The following is a 21641-nucleotide window of genomic DNA, read 5'->3' as shown; positions in this document are numbered from 1 at the left end:
CAAAAGGCAAACGTAGTGCCCATCTTTAAAAAAGGAAAGAAGGACAAGCCGGGGAACTATAGACCCATCAGCCTTACCTCAGTCCCTGGGAAAATAATGGAGAGAATCCTCAAGGAATCCATTTTGACGCACTTGGAAGAGGGGAAAGTGATCAAAAGCAGCCAACATGGATTCACTGGGGCAAGTCCTGCCTCACCAATCTGATCAGCTTCTATGACGAGGTAACAAGCTCTGTGGACATGAGGAAATCAGTGGACGTGATATGCCTTGACTTCAGCAAGGCTTTTGATACGGTCTCCCACAACATTCTTGTCCATAAGTTAAGGAAATATGGATTGGATTCTTGGACTATAAGATGGATAGAAAGCTGGCTTGATGGTCAGGCCCAACGGGTAGCGGTCAGTGGCTCAATATCTGGATGGCGGCCTGTTTCAAGCGGAGTGCCACAAGGCTTGGTTCTGGGGCTGGTGTTATTCAACATCTTTATTAATGACCTGGATGAGGGACTGGGTTGCACCCTCAGCAAGTTTGCAGATGACACAAAACTAGGGGGAGAAGTAGATACGTTGGAGGGTAGAGAGAGAATCCAGAGGGACCTGGATAAATTGGAGGACTGGGCCAAAAGAAATCTGATGCGGTTCAATAAGGAGAAGTGTAGAGTCCTGCACCTGGGGCGGAAGAATCCCAAACACTGTTACAGGCTGGGGACCGACTGGCTCAGCAGCAGTACGATGGAAAGGAACCTAGGGGTTATGGTGGATGAAAGGCTGGATATGAGTAAACAGTGTGCCCTTGTAGCCAAGAAAGCTAACGGCATATTGGGGTGCATTAGGAGGAGCATTTCGAGCAAATCTAGGGAAGTGGTTATTCCTCTTTATTCAGCACTGGTGAGGCCACATTTGGAATATTGTGTCCAGTTTTGGGCCCCCCAGTATAAAAAGGATGTGGATTTGCTAGAGCAGGTTCAGCGAAGGGCAACAAAAAGGATTAAGGGTCTGGAGCACAAGACCCATGAGGATAGGCTGAGGGATTTGGGCTTGTTTAGTTTACAGAAGAGAAGACTTAGGCTACGTCTACACGTGCACCCAACTTCGAAATAGCTTATTTCGATGTTGCGACATCGAAATAGGCTATTTCGATGAATAACGTCTACACGTCCTCCAGGGCTGGCAACGTCGATGTTCAACTTCGACGTTGCTCAGCCCAACATCGAAATAGGCACAGCAAGGGAACGTCTACACGGCAAAGTAGCACACATCGAAATAAGGGAGCCAGGCACAGCTGCAGACAGGGTCACGGGGCGGACTCAACAGCAAGTCACTCCCTTAAAGGGCCCCTCCCAGACACACTTTCATTAAACAGTGCAAGATACACAGAGCCAACAACTAGTTGCAGACCCTGTATATGCAGCACGGACCCCCAGCTGCAGCAGCAGCAGCCAGAAGCCCTGGGCTAAGGGCTGCTGCCCACGGTGACCACAGAGCCCCGCAAGGGCTGGAGAGAGAGTATCTCTCAACCCCCCAGCTGATGGCCGCCATGGAGGACCCCGCTATTTCGATGTTGCGGGACGCGGATCGTCTACACGTCCCTACTTCGATGTTGAACGTCGAAGTAGGGCGCTATTCCCATCCCCTCATGAGGTTAGCGACTTCGACGTCTCGCCGCCTAACGTCGATTTCAACTTCGAAATAGCGCCCAACACGTGTAGACGTGACGGGCGCTATTTCGAAGTTACTGCCGCTACTTCGAAGTAGCGTGCACGTGTAGACGCAGCCTTAGAGGTGATTTAATAGCAGCCTTCAACTTCCTGAAGGGGAGCTCTAAAGAGGAGGTTGAGAAATTGTTCTCAGTGGTATCAGATGGCAGAACAAGGAGTAATGGTCAGAAGTTGAAGAGGGAAAGGTGTAGGTTAGATATTAGGAAAAACTTCTTCACCAGGAGGGTGGTGAAGCATTGGAATGTGTTGCCCAGAGAGGTGGTGGATTCTCCATCCCTTGAGGTTTTTAAGTCCCGGCTGGACAAAGTCCTGGCTGGGATGACTTAGTGGGGGTTGATCCTGCTTGAAGCAGGGGGCTGGACTAGACGACCTCCTGAGGTCCCTTCCAGCCCTATGATTCTGTGGCTGCGTCTACACGTGCACGCTACTTCGAAGTAGCGGCACCAACTTCGACGTTAGGCAGCGAGACGTCGAAGTCGCTAACCTCATGAGGAGATAGGAATAGCGCCCTACTTCGACGTTCAACGTCGAAGTAGGGACCGTGTAGACGATCCGCATCCCTCAACGTCGAAATTGCTGGGTCCTCCATGGCGGCCATCAGCTGGGGGGTTGAGAGATGCTCTCTCTCCAGCCCCTGCGGGGCTCTATGGTCACCGTGGGCAGCAGCCCTTAGCCCAGGGCTTCTGGCTGCTTCTGCGGCAGCTGGGGATCTATGCTGCAGGCACAGGGTCTGCAACCAGTTGTCAGCTCTGTGTATCTTGTGTTGTTTAGTGCAACTGTGTCTGGGAGGGGCCCTTTAAGGGAGCGGCTTGCTGTTGAGTCCGCCGTGTGACCCTGTCTGCAGCTGTGCCTGGCATCCCTATTTCGATGTGTGCTACTTTGACGTGTAGACGTTCCCTCGCTGCGCCTATTTCGATGTTGGGCTGAGCAACGTCGAAGTTGAACATCGACGTTGCCGGCCCTGGAGGACGTGTAGACGTTATTCATCGAAATAGACTATTTCGATGTTGGCTGCACGTGTAGACGTAGCCTGTGAGAACTAGCAAGTTCTGCAAGTTCTAGCAAGTGAGTGAGGGATTCTTAGGAGCACAGTGGAGTTGGATGCACAAGTTCCATAAGTGTACTGCCTCTATGCGCAAAAGGCTAGATTTTCCTCCTCTATATGTTAATATAGAGCATGGTTGTTATGTTTTGGACATTACTAGGATGTGTCAGAATCATGAATGGTATGAACACCTTGGAGACTTTCCAGGCAGCTCTCAGCTCCAAAAGATGTATTTGCTTTCTGATGTCTCAAGGCACCTGGATGCTTTGAGCTGTGTGTTTATCCATGTGGTTCCCCAGCCTGGTAAGGAGGCATCTGTAGTTTTTTTAAATCAGGTTTGAGAGGGACGAGGGAAACTGCTGTGCACAGGTGCTAGTGTTATTTAACACAAGAACTAAGGATCACCAAATGAAATTAACAGGCAGTAGTTTTAAAACAAAACAAAACAAAACAAAAAGTACAGGTTGAACGTCTGGTACACCCTTGGGACCTGACTGGTGCTAGACCAGTGAATTTGCCGGACCACGGGACGTCAATATTTTCCAGCACACTATCAACACTTCCATTGCTTACTTGGCTCTTAGATGACATTTAGGGGTGAATTACAGCTCAACTTTGTGTACCACCAGAACCAGGCTTCTGAGGTCGAGAGAGTGGAACTGCCCCTGTGCAACAGCTTTTCTGCTTTAAACATTCTCCTGCACAGGTTCTTTGCATATTCTCATCAATTCTGTCTACCTTGAAGTCCTACAGTGATGGCGGAGGGGCAAAGCGACAGGTGGAGGTGACCACTGGGAGTCGTCACTCCAAACCTACACATAGGCGGCCTGTGGACTTTGGTCGCTTGACTCTGACCCCGGGACGACAGAGGAGTTCGGCAGCATCCCAGGTGATTAAGCAGGCCTTTTTAGGAACAGCACTGCTCACCCTCAAAATGAGGTAGGGGACTAGAAAAGGTGTCCCAAAAATTGCTTGTCCCAGCCAAAATGGCCAGCATGCCGCATCTGGAAGTTTTACCCTCACAGCAGTCAAAAAACAGTGAAAAGAAAGATGATATTTGCAGCATGGAACGTTCACACCCTCATGGACAGGGAGAATGCTATGAGGCCTGAGAGAAGAGCGGCCTTCGTAGCAAGAGGATTGGCACGTTATAACATTGACATAGCCACCCTGAGCGAGACCAGGCTGGCAGAGGAGGGATCCATCTGCGAACCAAAACGATGTGACACCTTCTACTGGAAAGGCAGGCCAGAAAATGAAGATGGAATCCACGCAGCGGGACTTGCCATCAAGACATCACTTCTGCACCAGCTTCCTGACCTAACAACTTGCATCAGTGAGCGTCTGATCAAGCCCCACTTCCTCCTCAACACCTCTTGCAACACTAGTCATCAGCGCTTACGCCCACACACTGACTAGCAGCGATGAAGCAAAAGAAAGTTTTTATGAGGACCTTAACCATCTTGTGAAAGCAACTCCTCCTAGTGACAAGCTTCTCCTGTTAGGTGACTTCAACGCCAGGGTCAGCCAGGTCTGTAGGACCTGGAAAGGGGTGCTGGGGCATCATGGTGCTGGTAACATGAATGCCAATGGCTGCCTTCTGCTGAGCTTGTATGCAGAAAACGACCTGACGATTACCAACACTCTCTTAAGGCAAGCCGATAAATACAAGACCACATGGATGCACCCAAGATCAAAACAGTGGCACCTCATTGACTATGTCATCAGTCGGATGCAGGACATTCGAGATGTTAAGATCATCAGGGCCATGCAGGGAGCTGAGTGCTGGACTGATCATAGACTCATCAGATCAGTCTCTATGCTGCACCTCACACCACTGCACCGCAAGAAGCTCAAGGTTGTCAGACCCTTCTTCAATATCAGGAAGCTGCAACATAGTGGTCATCGTGAGAAATTCACAGCCTGCCTTGATGAAGTGCTGACATCCCATGGACCTCTGACTGGAGACCCAACACAAAAGTGAGACCAGTTCAAAACCCTGGTGATGGAGTCAGCCAAGTCAATACTAGGACTGAAAAAGACAGTTCACCAAGAGTGGTTTGATGAAAATGATGAAGCCATCATGAAGATCTTAGAGGAAAAACAGAACGCATTTCTGCTACGGCAAAATGATCAGTCCTTAATCTCCAAACATGATTGTTTCAAACACCTTCAGAGCCAGGCACAAACGGAACTTCGCAAAATGCAAGACGAGTGATGCGAGAGTAAAGCTGATGAAGTCCAATACTACGCTGACACCAAGAACTCCAAGATGTTCTTCAGTGCTATCAAAGCTATATATGGACCTTCAAAGCCAACTACTACCCCTGTCCTGTCTGCAGATGACAGCATCAACAATAGGTGGGGAGAGCACTTCAGCAACCTTCTCACCAGACCCTCCATTGTCGACCCTGTGGCCTAGACCAGATCCCTCAGAAACCCACAATCTGACAGTCTTGACCTGCCCCCTACAATGGATGAGGTCAAAAAGGCAATCAGCCAGACCAGCTCTGGCAAAGCCCCTGGGATGGACAGTATCTCTGCTGAAATTTTCGAAGCGGCAGGGCCAGTATCACTTGAAGCCTTTCACAACATCTTGATCAGCATCTGGGAAGAAGAAGGCATGCCCAAAGACTTTAAGGATGCCACAATCATCTCGCTCTTCAAGAACAAGGGCAACAAAGCTGACTGTGGAAATTACCGGGGCATCTCCCTTCTCTGTACTGCCGGGAAGATCTTAGCTCGAGTCATCCTCAACTGTCTGATCACCAGCATCTCAGAGGAGAACCTACCAGAGGCACAGTGTGGTTTTTGCCCAGGCCGCAGAACCATTGACATGATCTTCGCTGTTCGTCAGGTCCAGGAAAAGTGCATAGAGCAGAACTTGGATCTGTACGCTGTCTTTATAGACCTGACCAAGGTGTTTGACACCGTCAGCAGAGAAGGCCTGTGGATTATCCTGTCAAAACTTGGCTGCCCGAGAAGATTAGTTAACCTCATATGCCTGTTCCACAATTACATGACTGGCTTTGTTCTTTCAAATGGCAAGTCCTCAGATCCATTTGAGATATCCAATGGTGTGAAGCAAGGGTGCGTGCTGGCCCCCGTGTTATTCAACCTCTTTTTCATGTGCATCCTCAGCCACTCAGTTAGGGACCTGAACCATGGAGTGTACATTACAATACAGACTTGATGGTTCACTTTTCGACCTTCGTCACCTGAATGCTAAAACCAAGATGCTTGACAGGCTCGTCCTTGAAGCCCTTTTTGCTGAGGACTGTGTGCTTACGGCACACAAGGAATCTGATCTCCAGCTCATCATCAACAAGTTTGCTGATGCCACTCGCCTCTTTGGTTTGACCACCAGCCTAGCAAAGACCAAGGTACTGTTTCAACCTGCTCCAGGATCTGCTGCTCTCCCTGCTTCAATCTTTATGGAAGGAACAGAGTTAAAAACAGTAGAGGAGTTCAAGTACCTTGGCAGTGTGATAGCCAATGATGGCTCCCTTGACAAAGAAATCAATGCCAGAATCTGCCAGGCCAGCCGGGCACTATGACGCCCGACAGAGCGACTGTTAAATCAGCACAATATCTGACAATCCACTAAACTGAAAGTGTACAAGGCTGTAGTCCTGACCAGTCTCCTGTATGGCTGTGAAACCTGGATCTTGTACAGAAAATATATAAAACTGCTGGAGTGCTTCCACACATGCAGCCTGAGGTCAATACTGCACATTCGATGGCAGGACAGAGTTACAAACCTGGAAGTCCTGGACAGACCAGGAACCACGAGCATCGAAGCCATGATTCTGAAAGTCCAGCTTTGCTGGACGGGGCACATCATACGAATGGAGGAGTCAAGAATCCCTAAGCAACTGCTCTACCTTGAACTCCTCCAGGGCAAAAGGAATCAAGGTAGGCCTCGCAAGAGGTATAAAGACTGCGTGAAGGCTAACGTTACTCATGATGGTTTAAAACCAGATCAGCTAGAGCAGCATGCAAAAGACCAAACAGGCTGGTGTGCTCTCGTACAACACGCGTATGACAACTTTGAAGAGTAGCGAAGCGTACGCCTCACTGATGCTCGTGAGAGGAAGAAAGCAACAGCAGCAGCCACACATCAACAGAGCCAGGGCAATTCCGTTGCCTCCACTGTGAACTCCCATGATGTTCAAAGCTTGGACTCCTCAGCCACATGCGAGTCCACAACCAATGAGCCTATGCAAGCTCAAGATGTCATCGTCAGACACAACAGACTACCTACAGCTCAATAACAGTGTTCTGTGCTGACAGTCAGGACTGGTGGCTATAAACAAACTTTATGGGACCACAGGAAACTTGTCCACTCCCATGTAAGTGGTCCTTTAGCTAACTAAAATCATGCCGATTACAGTATACCAGACAAGAGTTTCAGATTACAGAGGTTCAACCTGTATTTTTTATACACTGTACACTCAACTGGTGGAACTCCTGGCCAGAGGATGTTGTGAAGGACAAGACTATTAGAGGGTTCAAAAAGAACTAGAGAAGTTCATGGAGGATAGGTCCATCAATGGATATTAGCCAGGAGGGACAGAGCGGGTATCCCCTAGCTGCTGGTTGGAAGAAGCTGAGATTACTCGTTCTGTTTATTCCCTCTGGGGCATTTGGCATTAACCACTGTCAGAAGATAGGATACTGGGCTAGATGGACCTTCGGCATTCTTACGTGCAGCATGTAGCAAAAGAGGGCCTAGGATCTGGAAAGAGCTACCAGATCAGTTATACACAGCTTTTGTGTTGATTACCATCACAGGATGCAATTATAACGCCTGATTTTCTGAAATGCTCATTGACTTGACTTGTGGGTGCTTAAGGTCCCCTGAAAATCACGTTCATAGGTTGGCAGACTTCCTTATATCCTAAAATATCCATTTTTCTATCCTTAAATAGAGTTTGTATTTGGGAGCTAGTAAGAAAATGGCAACTAAAGACAATTAATTGTTAATCAACCAAGATTATGAACCACATGACTTTTCACAAAGTCACAGAAGGAAATGAAGAAATGATGAGGGATAGTGTAAGAATTTTATTTACCTAACTCTTTTATCTTCTACTAACGCTTTAAGCATATCAGTAATGTATTTCAGGTGCTGAGACCAGAGAGTAGCTGGCACATCTGGAAAACAATAAAAAAGTTGCATCTAACGAAACAAGGTAGAATAGAACAATATTTGGTACTGTATCAAGCTAGAACATGTTAGACACGCGATTCAGTTTTTAGTAATTGATTCCCATTTTTAAACTTTCCCATAATTGTCAGCTATATCTATAATAAATTACATTCTTAGGACACAAGTTAATTTGCAAACTACATGACTAAACTTCAGATTATTCATCAAATTAGGCATAAATGCATAACTGTGTCAAGTGCACCTGTCCTGAGCAGAAATTGCCAATCATGCACAATTGCATCACATGCAACATTAGTTTTCCGATAAGTAAAATTGTCTCCAGTTATACTTAACTGAAATCAGATTTCCAGATTTCAGAGAGGAGAAAGACAACATACTGCTTTAATATTTCTTTTGTTTGAATATGGAAGTTTTCATAATGATCATGAACACTGAGTATCTTTCCAGTTCTTGATAACTGTGTTTTAATTCCTAGTATTGGCTTTATAATATTGAAATAATTTGCCTTCCTTCTATTACTCTTATTTGATTCAGGTGTTAATTTGTTTAAATTTATGCCATTGTATACAGTAGTTATACAAAAAACAATGATAAAAGAACATTATAAAAATTGCAAAGCCAAGCACTCTGAGTATAAGAAATGTCAGAATTAGAGTAGCTCATGTAACCTGACTTCAACCCTCTTGTGCATTATTTCAGAAAAATAAATGAAACTACAGATTCCAGTAATGCTGCAAATAATTAAAGGCAGAACTTACCACAAGGATGTTTGAGTAAGGCTATTACAAGAGGCTGATGATGAGGAGAAAAGTAGGCCTTCAGAGGAAATTTACGCTAAAACAAAAAATCAATATTTTAGAAGAGCTTTGTGGTCAGCTTCCAAGAACTTAAAATGTAAAGATATTATAGGTTCCCCTAGTGTAAAATACACATAAAATAACAGTGCTGTTGTGAATAACAGAATGTTTAATTTAGGGGTCAGCAACTTTTTTTAGGCGGAGGGCTGAAATTTGACCTTTTGACCTCTACGTATGGTCCGAGTGCCAGTGATACTTTTTAGTCACTAATAGTCTTACCTAACAACAGCTTCATTAATAAATAAATTAAGATGCAGAACTTTACCATTTAGGTGGTGGTTGGTAGCATTGGCTGTCCTTTTGTTAATCCACAGGTGGCATGGCTTTGAGCAAGTCCTGGCTGCATGGAGGAGGAGGGATGGGACTCTGCTCCTGCCTCGCACACAGAAGATGATCAGCTTGTGTGCCACACCTGGCATGAACGCCAGGGTTGCTGACCCCCGGTTTAAATAGTTTTATACCTAACATTTAGAGTTTGTATGGAGAAGATGGGGAGAAAAACAGAGAGAAGGGGGCTTGCAAAACTTATTTATTTATGTTAATGGAATTATTTTACCTCAGTGAAAACAGGCATTTTGTGGGTGATGAGAGTTAAATCTAAATGGTCCCATGCAGCATTTGTGAAGACAAATAAGAATTTGTTGTAATATATAGGAACCAGAAAAAGTAACTGTCTAAAGTAATTTAATTCCAATAGACACATAATTCAAAAAGTAAACAAATATTTTATTTGTGAAAATTAAACGACTAGCAGAAGTGGAACCCAAACTATTTTAGTTTACAAGCATCTACTGGGTTCACTTAGGACAATCCACTAACTAGCTGGACTCTGGCCTGTAGGGACCGCATTCTCTAGGTGAAGGAACTGTCCAATCTCCACAACAACTCTTGAAAACAGATTTTGCAAATTATTCCAAACTCTTATCCAATGAGGACTATGCTTAGACTACCAAACTCAATTCATTTGGATTTTGTGAGATATACTCAAATACCACTGTGATGTGCATTTTTATAAATACATTTAATAATATTCTCTCCATTTACTGTAACGTGTTTTTCTTTTTCTCATCCCTCCCATCTCTCTCTCTCTCTCTCTTTTGGAAACAGCACTGTAAAGGAATCTGAAAGTACCCAGAAAGGAATTATAGGGATTCTTAGAAAAGATACTAAAGCATACAAATAGTCAATTAATATGCACCTCAAAAAGCCCACAAAGAGGCAGCAGCAGGTACACTTAGCAGACAATACACAACCCACATATTGAATTAACTTGCTGCAAATTTGATTTCATTTTTTAGAATTGGAGCTGATTTTCAGAATAGAAAGTTTAAGCAAAATAAAGATGTTTGTCTGCCTACAACCTGAAGGCAGGAAAGCCAGTTTGTTATAAGTGATTCCTACATCACTCTTTATATAAAGCAGGGGTAAGCAAACTTTGTATGTGGGGATTCACTTTTCACACCTGAAATTAGCAGGGCCCCTCACTCTGTCTAATGTAATCCAAACCAATGCAAAGGTTGGTTATATTCATATGGAAAAAACCCTTTCAGCATGTGTAGGTAGTACTTGTCTTCCTTGTGTTATAATCGGAGGGACTTGATGTTCCCCATGTATACACAATGTGTATGTAGATGTTCCCCATGTATGTAGAAGTGTACGTAGAACGTAAAAACTTCATTAATTTCATATAAATGTGAATACACATACCAACATTTTTAATGAGAGGGATGAGCCTGAGACCCAAGAGCCAATCATGCTGCGTCCCCCCCTTATGAAACTTTACACCCCCAACGAGGACTGCCCCCCACTTTGTTCATTCCTGATATAAAGCATCAAAATAGCTATACAAGGCAACATTAGAGAAAACCAGACGTGATTGGATCTAACAACTGACATAAAAGTACAATAGTAAGTCAAAGGTTAGCTTTTAAACAAAACGATACAATAAATCCCCAATACATGCAATTTCGATTTTGCTTAAGTGCAAGTCAAAATCCTGGGGCTCCCAGAGGCCGAAAGCTGGGGAGCACAACTGCTCCGCCAGCTTCCCGATCCAGCCCCCAGCTCCTGCAGCTGAGGTAAGCCGGGGAACAGACAGCCACTATGGTGCTGCTTCTCCCCAGCTACCCCCAGCTGGGGGAAGCCGGGGAGAAGTTGCGCTTGGCTCCCAGAGTGGTGGAAAGCTGGGAACCATGCAGCAGCCTGGCTCCCACATACCCTGGGCTTGCGGGAGCCAGGAATCTGACTGGTGCACCCACGCTGGTCAGTTTCTTGGCTCCCACCAGCAGAGGAGAGCCAGAAGCCAGGCTGCCACCAGGTTCCCAGCTCCCGGTCACTCTGGGAGCCAGGAAATAGACCAATGCTGATGCACTGGTCAGTTTTCCAGCCCCTTCGACTTTCCCAACTTGTGCAAAATTTGAATTACGCAAGGCTGTGCAGGAGCGCAACCCTTGCATAACTCAGGAGACTACAGTACTTATTCTAATGATTTAAAAGAAAAATCAGACATACGTTTATGAGCACTCTCAGGTAAAAGTATTTGTTAACTTGATGTTATTGTTAAAACATTCACTCACTTTGGGGGGACGGGACAACAAAAGTCTAGTTTTCTCCAAAAATACAAATTCAAAATTTAAATGTTCAAAAATAATGGCACTTGGGACAGCCCTAATCTGATCTGAACATTGTCAGAAACTTTAAAACCGCCTTATTTGAACATAACACATGGGTTCATCTCTCCAGTAATTCCTGGGCCAAAATTTTCAACAAAGAGTGCTTAACAAAAATCTCTATTTAGGCATTCACGTAAGTGCTCTGATTTACAAACATGGGGAACATCCAGTCCCTCTGATTACCTTTAGCAAGCTCCCGATAACACAAGGGAAACATGCCCTGTTACCTCCTCTTAAAAACATTCTTCTACAATTCCCAGCTATGCCCTGCCCTTCCTCACCCCTTGCAATCCTTCTAAGGATACTGGAAGGGATTGTGATTGTGGCGAGCCACTGTATTAAGGAGCAGCACAGGGTTTTCTGCAAACTCACCTATCCTGTACACCTCTGTGGACGTAACCTGGCTCTCGGAAAGATCTGCAAGATACATCTGTTTTCCTCAGAACATAAGAACAGCCATACTGGGTCAGACCAAAGGTCCATCCAGCCCAGTAGCCTGTCTGCTGACAGTGGCCGGTGCCAGGTGACCCAGAAGGGGTGGACCAAAGACAATGATCAAGTGACTTGTCTCCTGCCATCCATCTCCAGCCTCTGACAATCAGAGGCCAGGGACACCATTCCTACCCTTGACTTATAGCTTGTTATGGACCTAACCTCCATGAATTTATCTAGCTCTTTCTTAAATTATGTTATAGTCCTAGCCTTCACAGTCTCCTCTGGCAAGGAGTTCCACAGGTTAACTATGCGCTGAGTGAAGAAGAACTTCCTTTTATTAGTTTTAAACCTACTACCCATTAATTTCATTTGGTGTCCTCTAGTTCTTGTATTATGGGCACAAGTAAATAACTTCTGCTTATTCACCCTCTCCACAGCTGTCATAATTTTATATACCGCCATCATGTCCCCTCTCAGTCCCCTCTTTTCTAAACTGAAAAGTCCCAATCTTCTTAGCTGCTCCTCATATGGGACCTGTTCCAAGCCCCTAATCATTTTAGTTTCCCTTTTCTGAACCTTTTCCAGTGCCAGGATATCTTTTTTTTAGGTGAGAAGACCACATCTGTACACAGTATTCAAGATGTGGGCGTACCATACATTTATATAGGGGCAGTAAAATAGTCCTTGTTTTATTTTCTATCCCTTTTTAAATAATACCTAACATCCTATTTGCCTTTTTGACTGCCTCTGAACAGTGCGTGGATGTTTTCAAGGAACTAACTACGATAACTCCAAGATCTCTTTCCTGATTAGTTATAGCTAAATTAGCCCCCATCATATTGTAAGTATAGTTGGGGTTATTTTTTCCAGTGTGCATTACCTTACACTTATCCACATTAAATTTAATTTGCCTTTTTATAATGTGTTGAATAATAAATTCCTGGGGTTTCAAATAACCCATCAGATCCTTCTTAATTCCCAGTGTTTTGTGTTTTTCCTGTTTGAAATGTTATGGACCAATTAATGGTTCATTAATGACATAAATTACCCATAGAGATGGGTACCCTATAAATCTATGTAATTATTTTTTCAGCAGCTTCAGCATAACATATTTGCACCCTCTCCACTCCTACAGTCAGCTTCAAGATCATCCAGTCAGATCTCAGCTCCCCAGCTGTCACCTGCCTCTGGTAATGGCCCTTTTACTCCTCCCTTGTGACCAGGGGTTTCAAGGCTAAGCAGCCACCTACTACTATAGACTGTAACAACTCCAGCAAGACAGGTTGCCTAATGGTTAGCATCTGTGACTTGCTTTCTTTTCAAGGGCTATAAACAGAGTATTGCCAGTGGTTACAAGTTACTATACAGGTCTTTCTAAACAACTACATTTATTTTTAGGGCAAAAGCATTACATAGAAAACATATTAAAAAAAAAACAAAAAACCACAATTTCCTACAGGCTTACTAAAAATCTACCAGAGGACACTCCTAACTGCCCCTTGCACCCTGGGAGTGGTACCTGTCTGAGATTATTTACAGTTTCAACAACTTTCCTTAATCATACCCACTGTGTTTTTAAGTTCCTGGATGAACTGTGGTAACATTATTTATAAACCATTCGTAAATTAAATACAACAGCCCCCAAGGTGGAGTTTTTAATGTCTGCAACAACAATAATATTCAGAAAATAAAAACTATATGATCAAATTGATGTATACCTAATTTATTAGATAGGAAGTACTCCTAGGCTGAGACCTTGTATGTTAAGTTGTAGCAAATTTTAAAGTTGGTTTATAAATTTTGGGAAAATAAAAATTTATAATTGAAATGTGCACAGGCACCACCTTAATTATAGCAGTGTGAATGTGCACTTATGAACGGCATAAAGAACTATTTAATATTTAAAGCTAGCCTCACCATAAAAAAGAGGGCAATAATCTATGCCATGATGCCATCCAGTGAAGGACTTTCACCATAAGACGCATGGAGAGCTGGTACAACAGATTTAGCAGCCAGCAAGTTGAAGAATGTGGCACTTCTGCTTACGATCCTGTCCACCATCCACAACAACCACCATCCTGTCTCTCCAGGCCTATGCAATCTGTTGCTATTATGCAACCAAGGTGGAATAAAATTAATGTGCATGGCATTTACTTGTATAAAACAAGACAGCTGGAGTTTCAAATTCGTACCACCTGAAGCTAGAAGACAAATTTAATGACAGTGTTAATTAGAGGCAGGTATATCCCAGGTTCCAAGACTCAGACCTTCACTATCACTCTCTCTCCAAAAGAGTAAAATTCTCTGGACTTTGTTTAGATGTGAAATATATTCAAGAATAGGATAGCTTCCCAATCCAGTGCTTCTGCCATGTCAAATTGAACTGGAAAAATTAATGAAATGAGTAGAGTGAGAAATTTTGGTGTAGGGCTAGGAACCTAAAGAAAGCTTGTGATCTATAAATATAACTAGAACTTTCAAGTCCCCTGGTCTCAGATGTTAAACTCTAAGAGGTTCAAATGCATTTCAGCTAAGCTTATGAAAAGCACAAGTAATTCCACTGCAGCCAATTGAGCAAAAGTGACACAAAACTAGCCTGAATAGCTAGCTTAGAATAAGATCCCGAAAGGGGAAATTTTAAGCCTTATCTGAATTCTTAGATCATTGGTTCCCAAACTTTTCAGCATCACACGGCACTTTTGATTTTTTGAGAAACCGTCACTCCCCCCACCTTTTTTTAACTATCATCCAACCTCCTTTTTAACAAAAAATTCAATATTTAATTTAAAATAAACACAAAACATTTACATAAAATGTTATTTAAAATTAAAAATAAGCACTAATAGTTTTTCTTGCACCTTTGTGGCTGCGTGATCCACCCCCAGTTAGCCAGTGGTCTGAGCCCCGTGCCAGCCACCAGAGCTGCCTGCGACAGCCGCCCGCCCTCCTCAAACCTGTGCTGCCAGAGCCACCCACCTGAGCCCTGCACTGCCAGGGCCAGCCACCTGCCTGCCCACCAGCCACTGGGACCAGCCACCCGCCCCAGCCAGGGACCAGCCACCCAAGCCGCACACCTAAGCCCCACACTGCCCAAACCAGCTGCCAGACCACACCCCATGTCGCTGGGGCCAGCGGCCCGCTCGCCAGTCCAAGCCATCTGAGCCTTCAATGCCAGGGCCAGCCACCCAAGCCCTGTGCATCCTGCAAGCCAGCCAACTGCCTCCGCCCAACAAGCCACCCGCCCAAGCTCCTCCCTTCCCACAAAGCCTGGCACCACCAGCTCCCCCATCTAACCCCCTCCTCCTTTTCCTCCTCTCCCCCCACAATGCACACTCATTCACTTTTGCATGTGGGTCTTCGCTGGCTGCCTGCTTTTTACAGCAGCTGCAATGGGTCACCCACGTAAAATGGTAGGGGCTGAGAACCAGAAGCAAAGGTGGGAGAATGATGGGGGTGGTGGGTTGCTTCTCACCCCCCTGGAATTTCTTCATGGCCCTCCAGGGGGCCACACACCCCAGTTTGGGAAACCGTATCTTGGATGGTCAACACCAACTACTTTGTATCACTCAATGGCTACGTCTACACGTGAAACCTACATCGAAGTAGCCTATTTCGATGTGGTGACATCGAAATAGGCTATTTCAATGAATAACGCCTACACGTCCTCCAGGGCTGGCAACGTCGATGTTCAACATCGACGTTGTGCAGCACCACATCGAAATAGGCGCTGCGAGGGAACATCTACACGCCAAAGTACCACACATCGAAATAAGGGTGCCAGGCACAGCTGCAGACAGGGTCACAGGGCGGACTCAACAGCAAGCCGCTCCCTTAAAGGGCCCCTCCCAAACACAGTTGCACTAAACAACACAAGATCCACAGAGCCAACAACTGGTTGCAGACCCTGTGCATGCAGCATGGATCCCCAGCTGCAGCAGCAGCAGCCAGAAGCCCTGGGCTAAGGGCTGCTGCACACAGTGACCATAGAGCCCTGCAGGGGCTGGAGAGAGAGCGTCTCTCAACCCCTCAGCTGATGGCCGCCATGGCGGACCCCGCAATTTCGAAGTTGCGGGATGCGCAACGACTACACGGTCCCTACTTCGACATTGAACGTCGAAGTAGGGCGCTATTCCCATCCCCTCATGGGGTTAGCGGCTTCGACGTCTCGCCGCCTAACGTCGATGTTAACATCGAAATAGCGCCCAACACGTGTAGCCGTGATGGGCGCTATTTCGAAGTTAGTGCCGCTACTTCGAAGTAGCGTGCACATGTAGACATGGCTAATGTGTATTTTTCTTTGTTTTTATCTTCTTACATTCTGCCCAGCATTCAGTAGGAACCCTGCTGCTCCACAAGAAATTCTCGCCTATGGACACCTCATCCTTTCAGTTGAACATTGAGGATCATTCTGTAATTCAGTGTGCAAGCAAATGCTGCAGAGTCTGGATAACAATATATGCAGTGCTTCATTTGTGTCAGGACTAAGCCCCAGAACCTCTAGACTTGTCAGTTTATAGCCCTGGCACCTCTGGGCTTGCCTCATCAGCTGTGAATGTAAATTAAAAAAAGAAAAATCCTTCAGCCTTGGCACATTTTTCATTATAAATTAAGCACTTGATATATGGGGATAACTTAAGTCAGTGAAATGTTCAAGCATCATACCAAATAAATTACTCCTGCTTTGCAAAATGTATATTGCACCTTCTACATCTGATGCCAGTTAAAGTGCCTCTGCTCTGTCCTGGTATCCATTTATATTGGGAATGGGAAACCATTATATGGCTCTTTTTATTCCATCAGCATCCTCAAATCTAAAATTGTTCTTTTCATGCTAAATCTGATATCCTCTCAATAGAAAGTAATTTAAAAAACAGAGCTTGACTCACCTGCTTGTTATCCTTCTGGCGAGCTTGAACAAAACACTGTGTAAACACCTGTATTATGGTAATTATGTCTGGATTTCCACGGGTTTCTAGTAGAGCATTCCTGGGCATTGAAAAGTTAAATTATGACAGGTCAGATTATTAGTGTATTAATCACACAGCTGTTAACTGAAAGAAGGGAAAAAAAGAGAGCAAGCATTCTTTCCAGGTTGTAATCCTGGGCTGTGTCAGAACTCAGTGGGCTATAATGCCAGCATAAAAACTGAAGACACTAACTTCACTTTGACATTTTTTAAAGAACAGATACACACAACATTTTTGTGATAACACAGCATTGTCTTTTGTATTTCACACTTTGAGCTTATTTTCTAAAGGTGGGCCTGCCTTCTCTCTCTTCTACCCCTCCCCCTTATTTTATTTTATTTTGCAGTTGCAACCCATGCATTTAGCAGTCTAAATACCTGTTTTGGACAGCAACTGTATACTTAGATGTTTACATGATAGCTTTTGCATCTACAACAAAAAAGGGCAAAATTTAAAAGGAGACTGGCATTCAAATGGCTTTCTAGGACTACAATTCTGCAAAACGCATATGTACAAAGTTCACTTTAAGCTTCTGTGGAACTACTCACATGCTTAAAATTAAACGTGCTTAAGTGCTTAGCTGGATCAGAGCCTATAGGCAGTTCCAGGACTTGTGCATGAGGGGACACTCATAAAGTTAAGGGGAATGACCTAAATAGGTGACAAGGTGCCTAAGTTAAAGCATATTAAACACCCACATGGATCATCTTATTCAGGAGCAAATGGCCTCTATTTGCAGTAACTTAATCCCTCCAATTACAGCTAAATAAATGCACTCCTACTCCTAATGAGATAATTTGCATGCATGAGGTAGAAGATATTTTAATGTGCTCTAATTTATTAGTATTAACTTCTCCCCTTTAGTCTACTTGACTTAATTTTCCTGAGTGTCCCCATGTAGATATGGTCAAAGAATCAACAACTAGAGTCCACTTGGGCATGAGGCAAGGTGCAAGAATAGCATTCACATTGCCTAAAATTGGTCATCATTAATAGTTGCTCCTTATTGTAGGTTCAAAAAAGAAAGTTCGACCCAATTCATATGTAGATTAGGCAACAAAAAGATTAAAAAGTTTGAAAAGACCATACAAAAAGATAGAACTTTGTAATTTAGTAATAGTTACAGTTTAGTCATACGACTTTTTAGTGATTTAGAAAAGTAAACAGTAACGTAAACAGAGATGAATGCCAAGGTCACACTGTACATCTGCAGTTGGTACAGTGTAACACAGTCAGAGTCAATTTCAGTTGTGAAATCATAAAATCAGTCTAGGCAGTCTTATATGTGAGGCAAGTGAAAGGCTTCCAATTATTCCTCTACAGGACATACCCAAAGTGTAACCCTAAATAAATGGGGCAGGCAGTGTAAAGGCAGCTAAAACTAGGGGGGCAGGGAAAGCTGCTTTCCATTGCCTTGTTTGAAAGGCATGTAATGACAGATAAGGCACATTCTCCATTTCTCTTGGGAGAAGTTCAAGAGCAAGAGGTCAAGTAGGATACCATAAGGCTCAGTGACTTGCATGTCGAATAGTAACAGAGACATAGCTGTGTTAGTATCTATTCTAACAAAATAAACCACACTTGGCCTCAATAGAGAAAGCAATTATCTCACGCATCACAAGGACTGTTTCCCTTCCTTTGGTATGTGTAATCATCTCAGGCAAGACAATTAGTATCTCTCCCCCTCACTGCCCCCTTCAGATGTATCTGATTCATCGGTTTTTATTTTATTAGTGGTCAATCACTCAGTGTCTGGTTTGCAGTTGGTTTCAAATGGAGTGCCCCAAGGATCAGTTCTAGGACCAGTACTGTTCAACATCTTTATTAATGACCTGGATGAGGGAAGTCAGCAAATTTGCAAATGACATGAAGCTAGGGGGTCAGGTAGATAGGTTGGAGGGTAGGGATAAGGTCCAAAGTTACCTAAGCAAATACAGGATTGGGCCAAAAGAAATTTGATGAGGTTCAACATGGACAAATGCAGAGTCCTGCACTTGGGATGGAATAACCCCATGCATTTTTATAGGCTGGGGACCAACTGGCTAATTAGCTGATATATGATATGGTCCTTTTTTGTATTGAGAGATGGTGGTTAGCAGTGGCAGTGAGGCTCTATGGTCAGTGTTCAAGTCTGAAGCTTCCCTCGTGGCTTATACATCCAATATTGGATTTGCATGGTCAATTGCAATAACTGCATGTCAGTCTATTTCCGAATTCTTGAGTCTGAGAGTTTTTCCTTCTAAGATGAAGTTCTTTTCCATGGCTTGCACATATACTATAGAAGGATAATGTGGCTTGCTATGGCAACCGTCACCAGGTATTGCGATCTGATGGTGTAGATTTCCAGGATTTTGGATCAATATTGAATTTTTTCATGTCATTTTTGCACATATCCTTGCATCTTAGCTTTGGCTTTCCTCTTTTTCTCAACCCACCTGACAGTTCCCCAAAGAGAATTTCTTTGGGAAGATGTTCGTCACACATTTTTCTCACAGAACAAAGCCATCGTAGTCTTCTGCTGTTGAGGATCACTATGAGGCTGGGTATGCCGGATCTTGACAGGACATCTGCATTTGAAACTGTATCTTGACAGCTGATATTCGTAATTCTGTGGAAGCAGCAAAGATGGAAGCTGTTCAATTTTTTCTCCTGGTTCGAGTAGGTGGTACATGCCTCAGAACCATACAGCAGGATACTCAATACACACGCCTGGTATATTAGTATCTTTGTTTTCACTGTCAGCTTAGGATTGTTCTGTGCTCATTTTGTCAGCTTGCCAAAAATCGTAGCTGCCCTCCTCATTCTGATATTCAGTTCTTCGTCCATGGGTAGGTTTGTGGTGACAGTTACAAGGTAACAGAATTGTTGAACCATGTCTAATGGGCTACTATCCAGAATGACACTGAGTCACTGAGGTATACCTTGAGCGAATACAACAGTTTTCTTCATGCTTATGTCAAGGGAAAACAACTTGCAGGCTCTAGATAGAGAATCCATCAGTGACTGTAGTGTGTCTTCATTATGAGCGACAAGAGCTGCATCATCTGTGAAGAGGAGCTCCCTGATGAGCACCTTCTTGACCTTAGTTTAGGCCTTGAGTCTTGCCAAGTTGTAGAGACAGCCATCTAATCTTGTTTGGAGAAATACATCGCTAGGGTTTTGAGATGTGCATTTTAGTAGAACTGAGAAGAATATGCCAAAGAGGGGAGGGGCAAGAACAAATCCTTGTTTGACTCCGCCGTTCATTGCAAACGATGTAGATCCATCATACTGCAACGTTGCTTTCATGTTTTCATGAAAGGATGTTATGAGTTTGAGTAGGGTCAGTGGACAGCCAATTATTGCAGCAGAAAAGGACCTGAGGCTGGATATAAGTCAACAGAGTGCCCTTGTAGCCAAGAAGGCTAATGGCATATTGAGGTGCATTAGGAGAAGCATTTCCAGCAGACCTAGAAGTTATTATTCCCCTCTATTTGACACTGGTGAGGACATATCTGGAGCATTGCATCAGGTTCTGGGTCCCCCGGTATAGAAAGGACGTGGATGCATTGGAGCAGGTTCAGCAGACGGCAATAAAAGTGATTAAGGGGCTGAAACACATCACCTATGAGGAGACGCTGAGAGATTTGGGCTCATTTAGTTTGTGGAAGATAAGACTGTGGGGCAATTTGATAGTAGCATTCAATTTCCTGAAAGGGAGCTCTAAAGAAGATGGAGAGCCATGGTCTGAAGTTATGGGGTGGAGGTTGAATATTAAGAAAAACTATTTCACCAGGGGGATGGTGAAGCACTGGAATGCATTACTCAGAGAGGTGATAGAATCTCCATCCCTAGAGGTTTTTAAGTCCCGGCTTGACTTAGTCATGGCCAGGGTGATTTAGCTGGGGTTGATCCTACTTTAGGCAGGAGGCTGGACTAGATGACTTCCTGAAGTCCCTTCCAGCCCTGATGGTTGGGGGCTACAGTGGGCTGCTCGTACCTGGGACTGGCCTCAGCTGTCCATCCCACAAGGAAGGTCTTGTCCTTAGCCTCCACGAGGTTGTAAAGGGCACAGCATATCCCCAGCACTTGGGGGACATTGTGCACCTCAACATCCAGGTGCTTGAGCAGACAGTGGAACCATGCCCCCAGGTGGCCAAAAGCACAGGCTACCATATAGCATGCTTGGCCGAGGTGGCTGTTGAACAGCTCCTGAGTGGGATCAGGGTGGCCTGCATAGGACTGCATGAGCCAGGGCTGCAGGGGGTATGCCACATCACCCACCATACACAGGGGCATGGTGACAACCCCAAGTGCAAGCTCCCAGTGGGGAATGTAGTTTTATAACTCTGGCAGAGGCTGGAGTTCCAGAAGACCCGTGCATTGTGAGCCCGGCCCAGCTAGCTCACATAAGTGTCCATGAAGCATCCCCTATGGTCCACCAGGGCCTGCAGCACCACCAAATGGTAGCCCTTCCAGTTAATGTAGGGGCCCACGCTGTGGTCCATGGCTAAAACGGCAATGTGCGTGCAATCAATGGCACCAAAGCAGTAGAGGAAACCGAGGGCGGCAAACCCAGCGACAGCAGAGTCCAGACCCCCGATGCGGATGACCCTCTGAAGCAGCACTGTGTTTATTGTTGTCATGACCTGCACGGGATGGAGAGTGAACACACTCATGAGTGTGTGAAGGGGTGCCTCTGGCTCTGTCGGGCTCTACTGCTTCTCCTCCCCCCAGGCCCTCTCCCTCACCCATGCAGGTTTCCCTCAGGCAGCAGGCCTGTGAAAGGGTGGGGC

General features: G+C 44.8%; 2 protein-coding genes across 4 annotated transcripts in view; one reads left to right on the top strand and one right to left on the bottom strand.

The window, feature by feature from the left end:
* The window catches only part of AOPEP (aminopeptidase O (putative)), a 436790-nt gene extending 420346 nt beyond the window's left edge, over nucleotides 1-16444 (top strand). Inside the window, exon 18 of one of the 3 annotated variants that reach the window (XM_074995130.1) lies at nucleotides 16226-16444. The gene's annotated coding sequence lies outside the window, so the exon portion shown is untranslated. The other 2 variants (XM_074995128.1, XM_074995129.1) reach the window with 2 other exon arrangements.
* FANCC (FA complementation group C) overlaps nucleotides 1-21641 on the bottom strand; it is a 199089-nt gene that overhangs the window by 10041 nt on the left and 167407 nt on the right. Inside the window, exons 9-11 of the mRNA XM_074995137.1 lie at nucleotides 16786-16885; nucleotides 8694-8769; nucleotides 7838-7919 (exon numbers count right to left, since the gene is read on the bottom strand). Of these exons, the coding sequence (XP_074851238.1) occupies nucleotides 7838-7919; nucleotides 8694-8769; nucleotides 16786-16885 (258 nt within the window). The remainder of the gene's footprint in view (nucleotides 1-7837; nucleotides 7920-8693; nucleotides 8770-16785; nucleotides 16886-21641) is intronic.

Source organism: Carettochelys insculpta, chromosome 5 (assembly GCF_033958435.1).
Source record: "Carettochelys insculpta isolate YL-2023 chromosome 5, ASM3395843v1, whole genome shotgun sequence".
Taxonomy (NCBI): domain Eukaryota; kingdom Metazoa; phylum Chordata; order Testudines; family Carettochelyidae; genus Carettochelys; species Carettochelys insculpta.
Note: the sequence above shows the minus strand (reverse complement) of the source record. Positions and strands in the feature narration are given on the sequence as shown.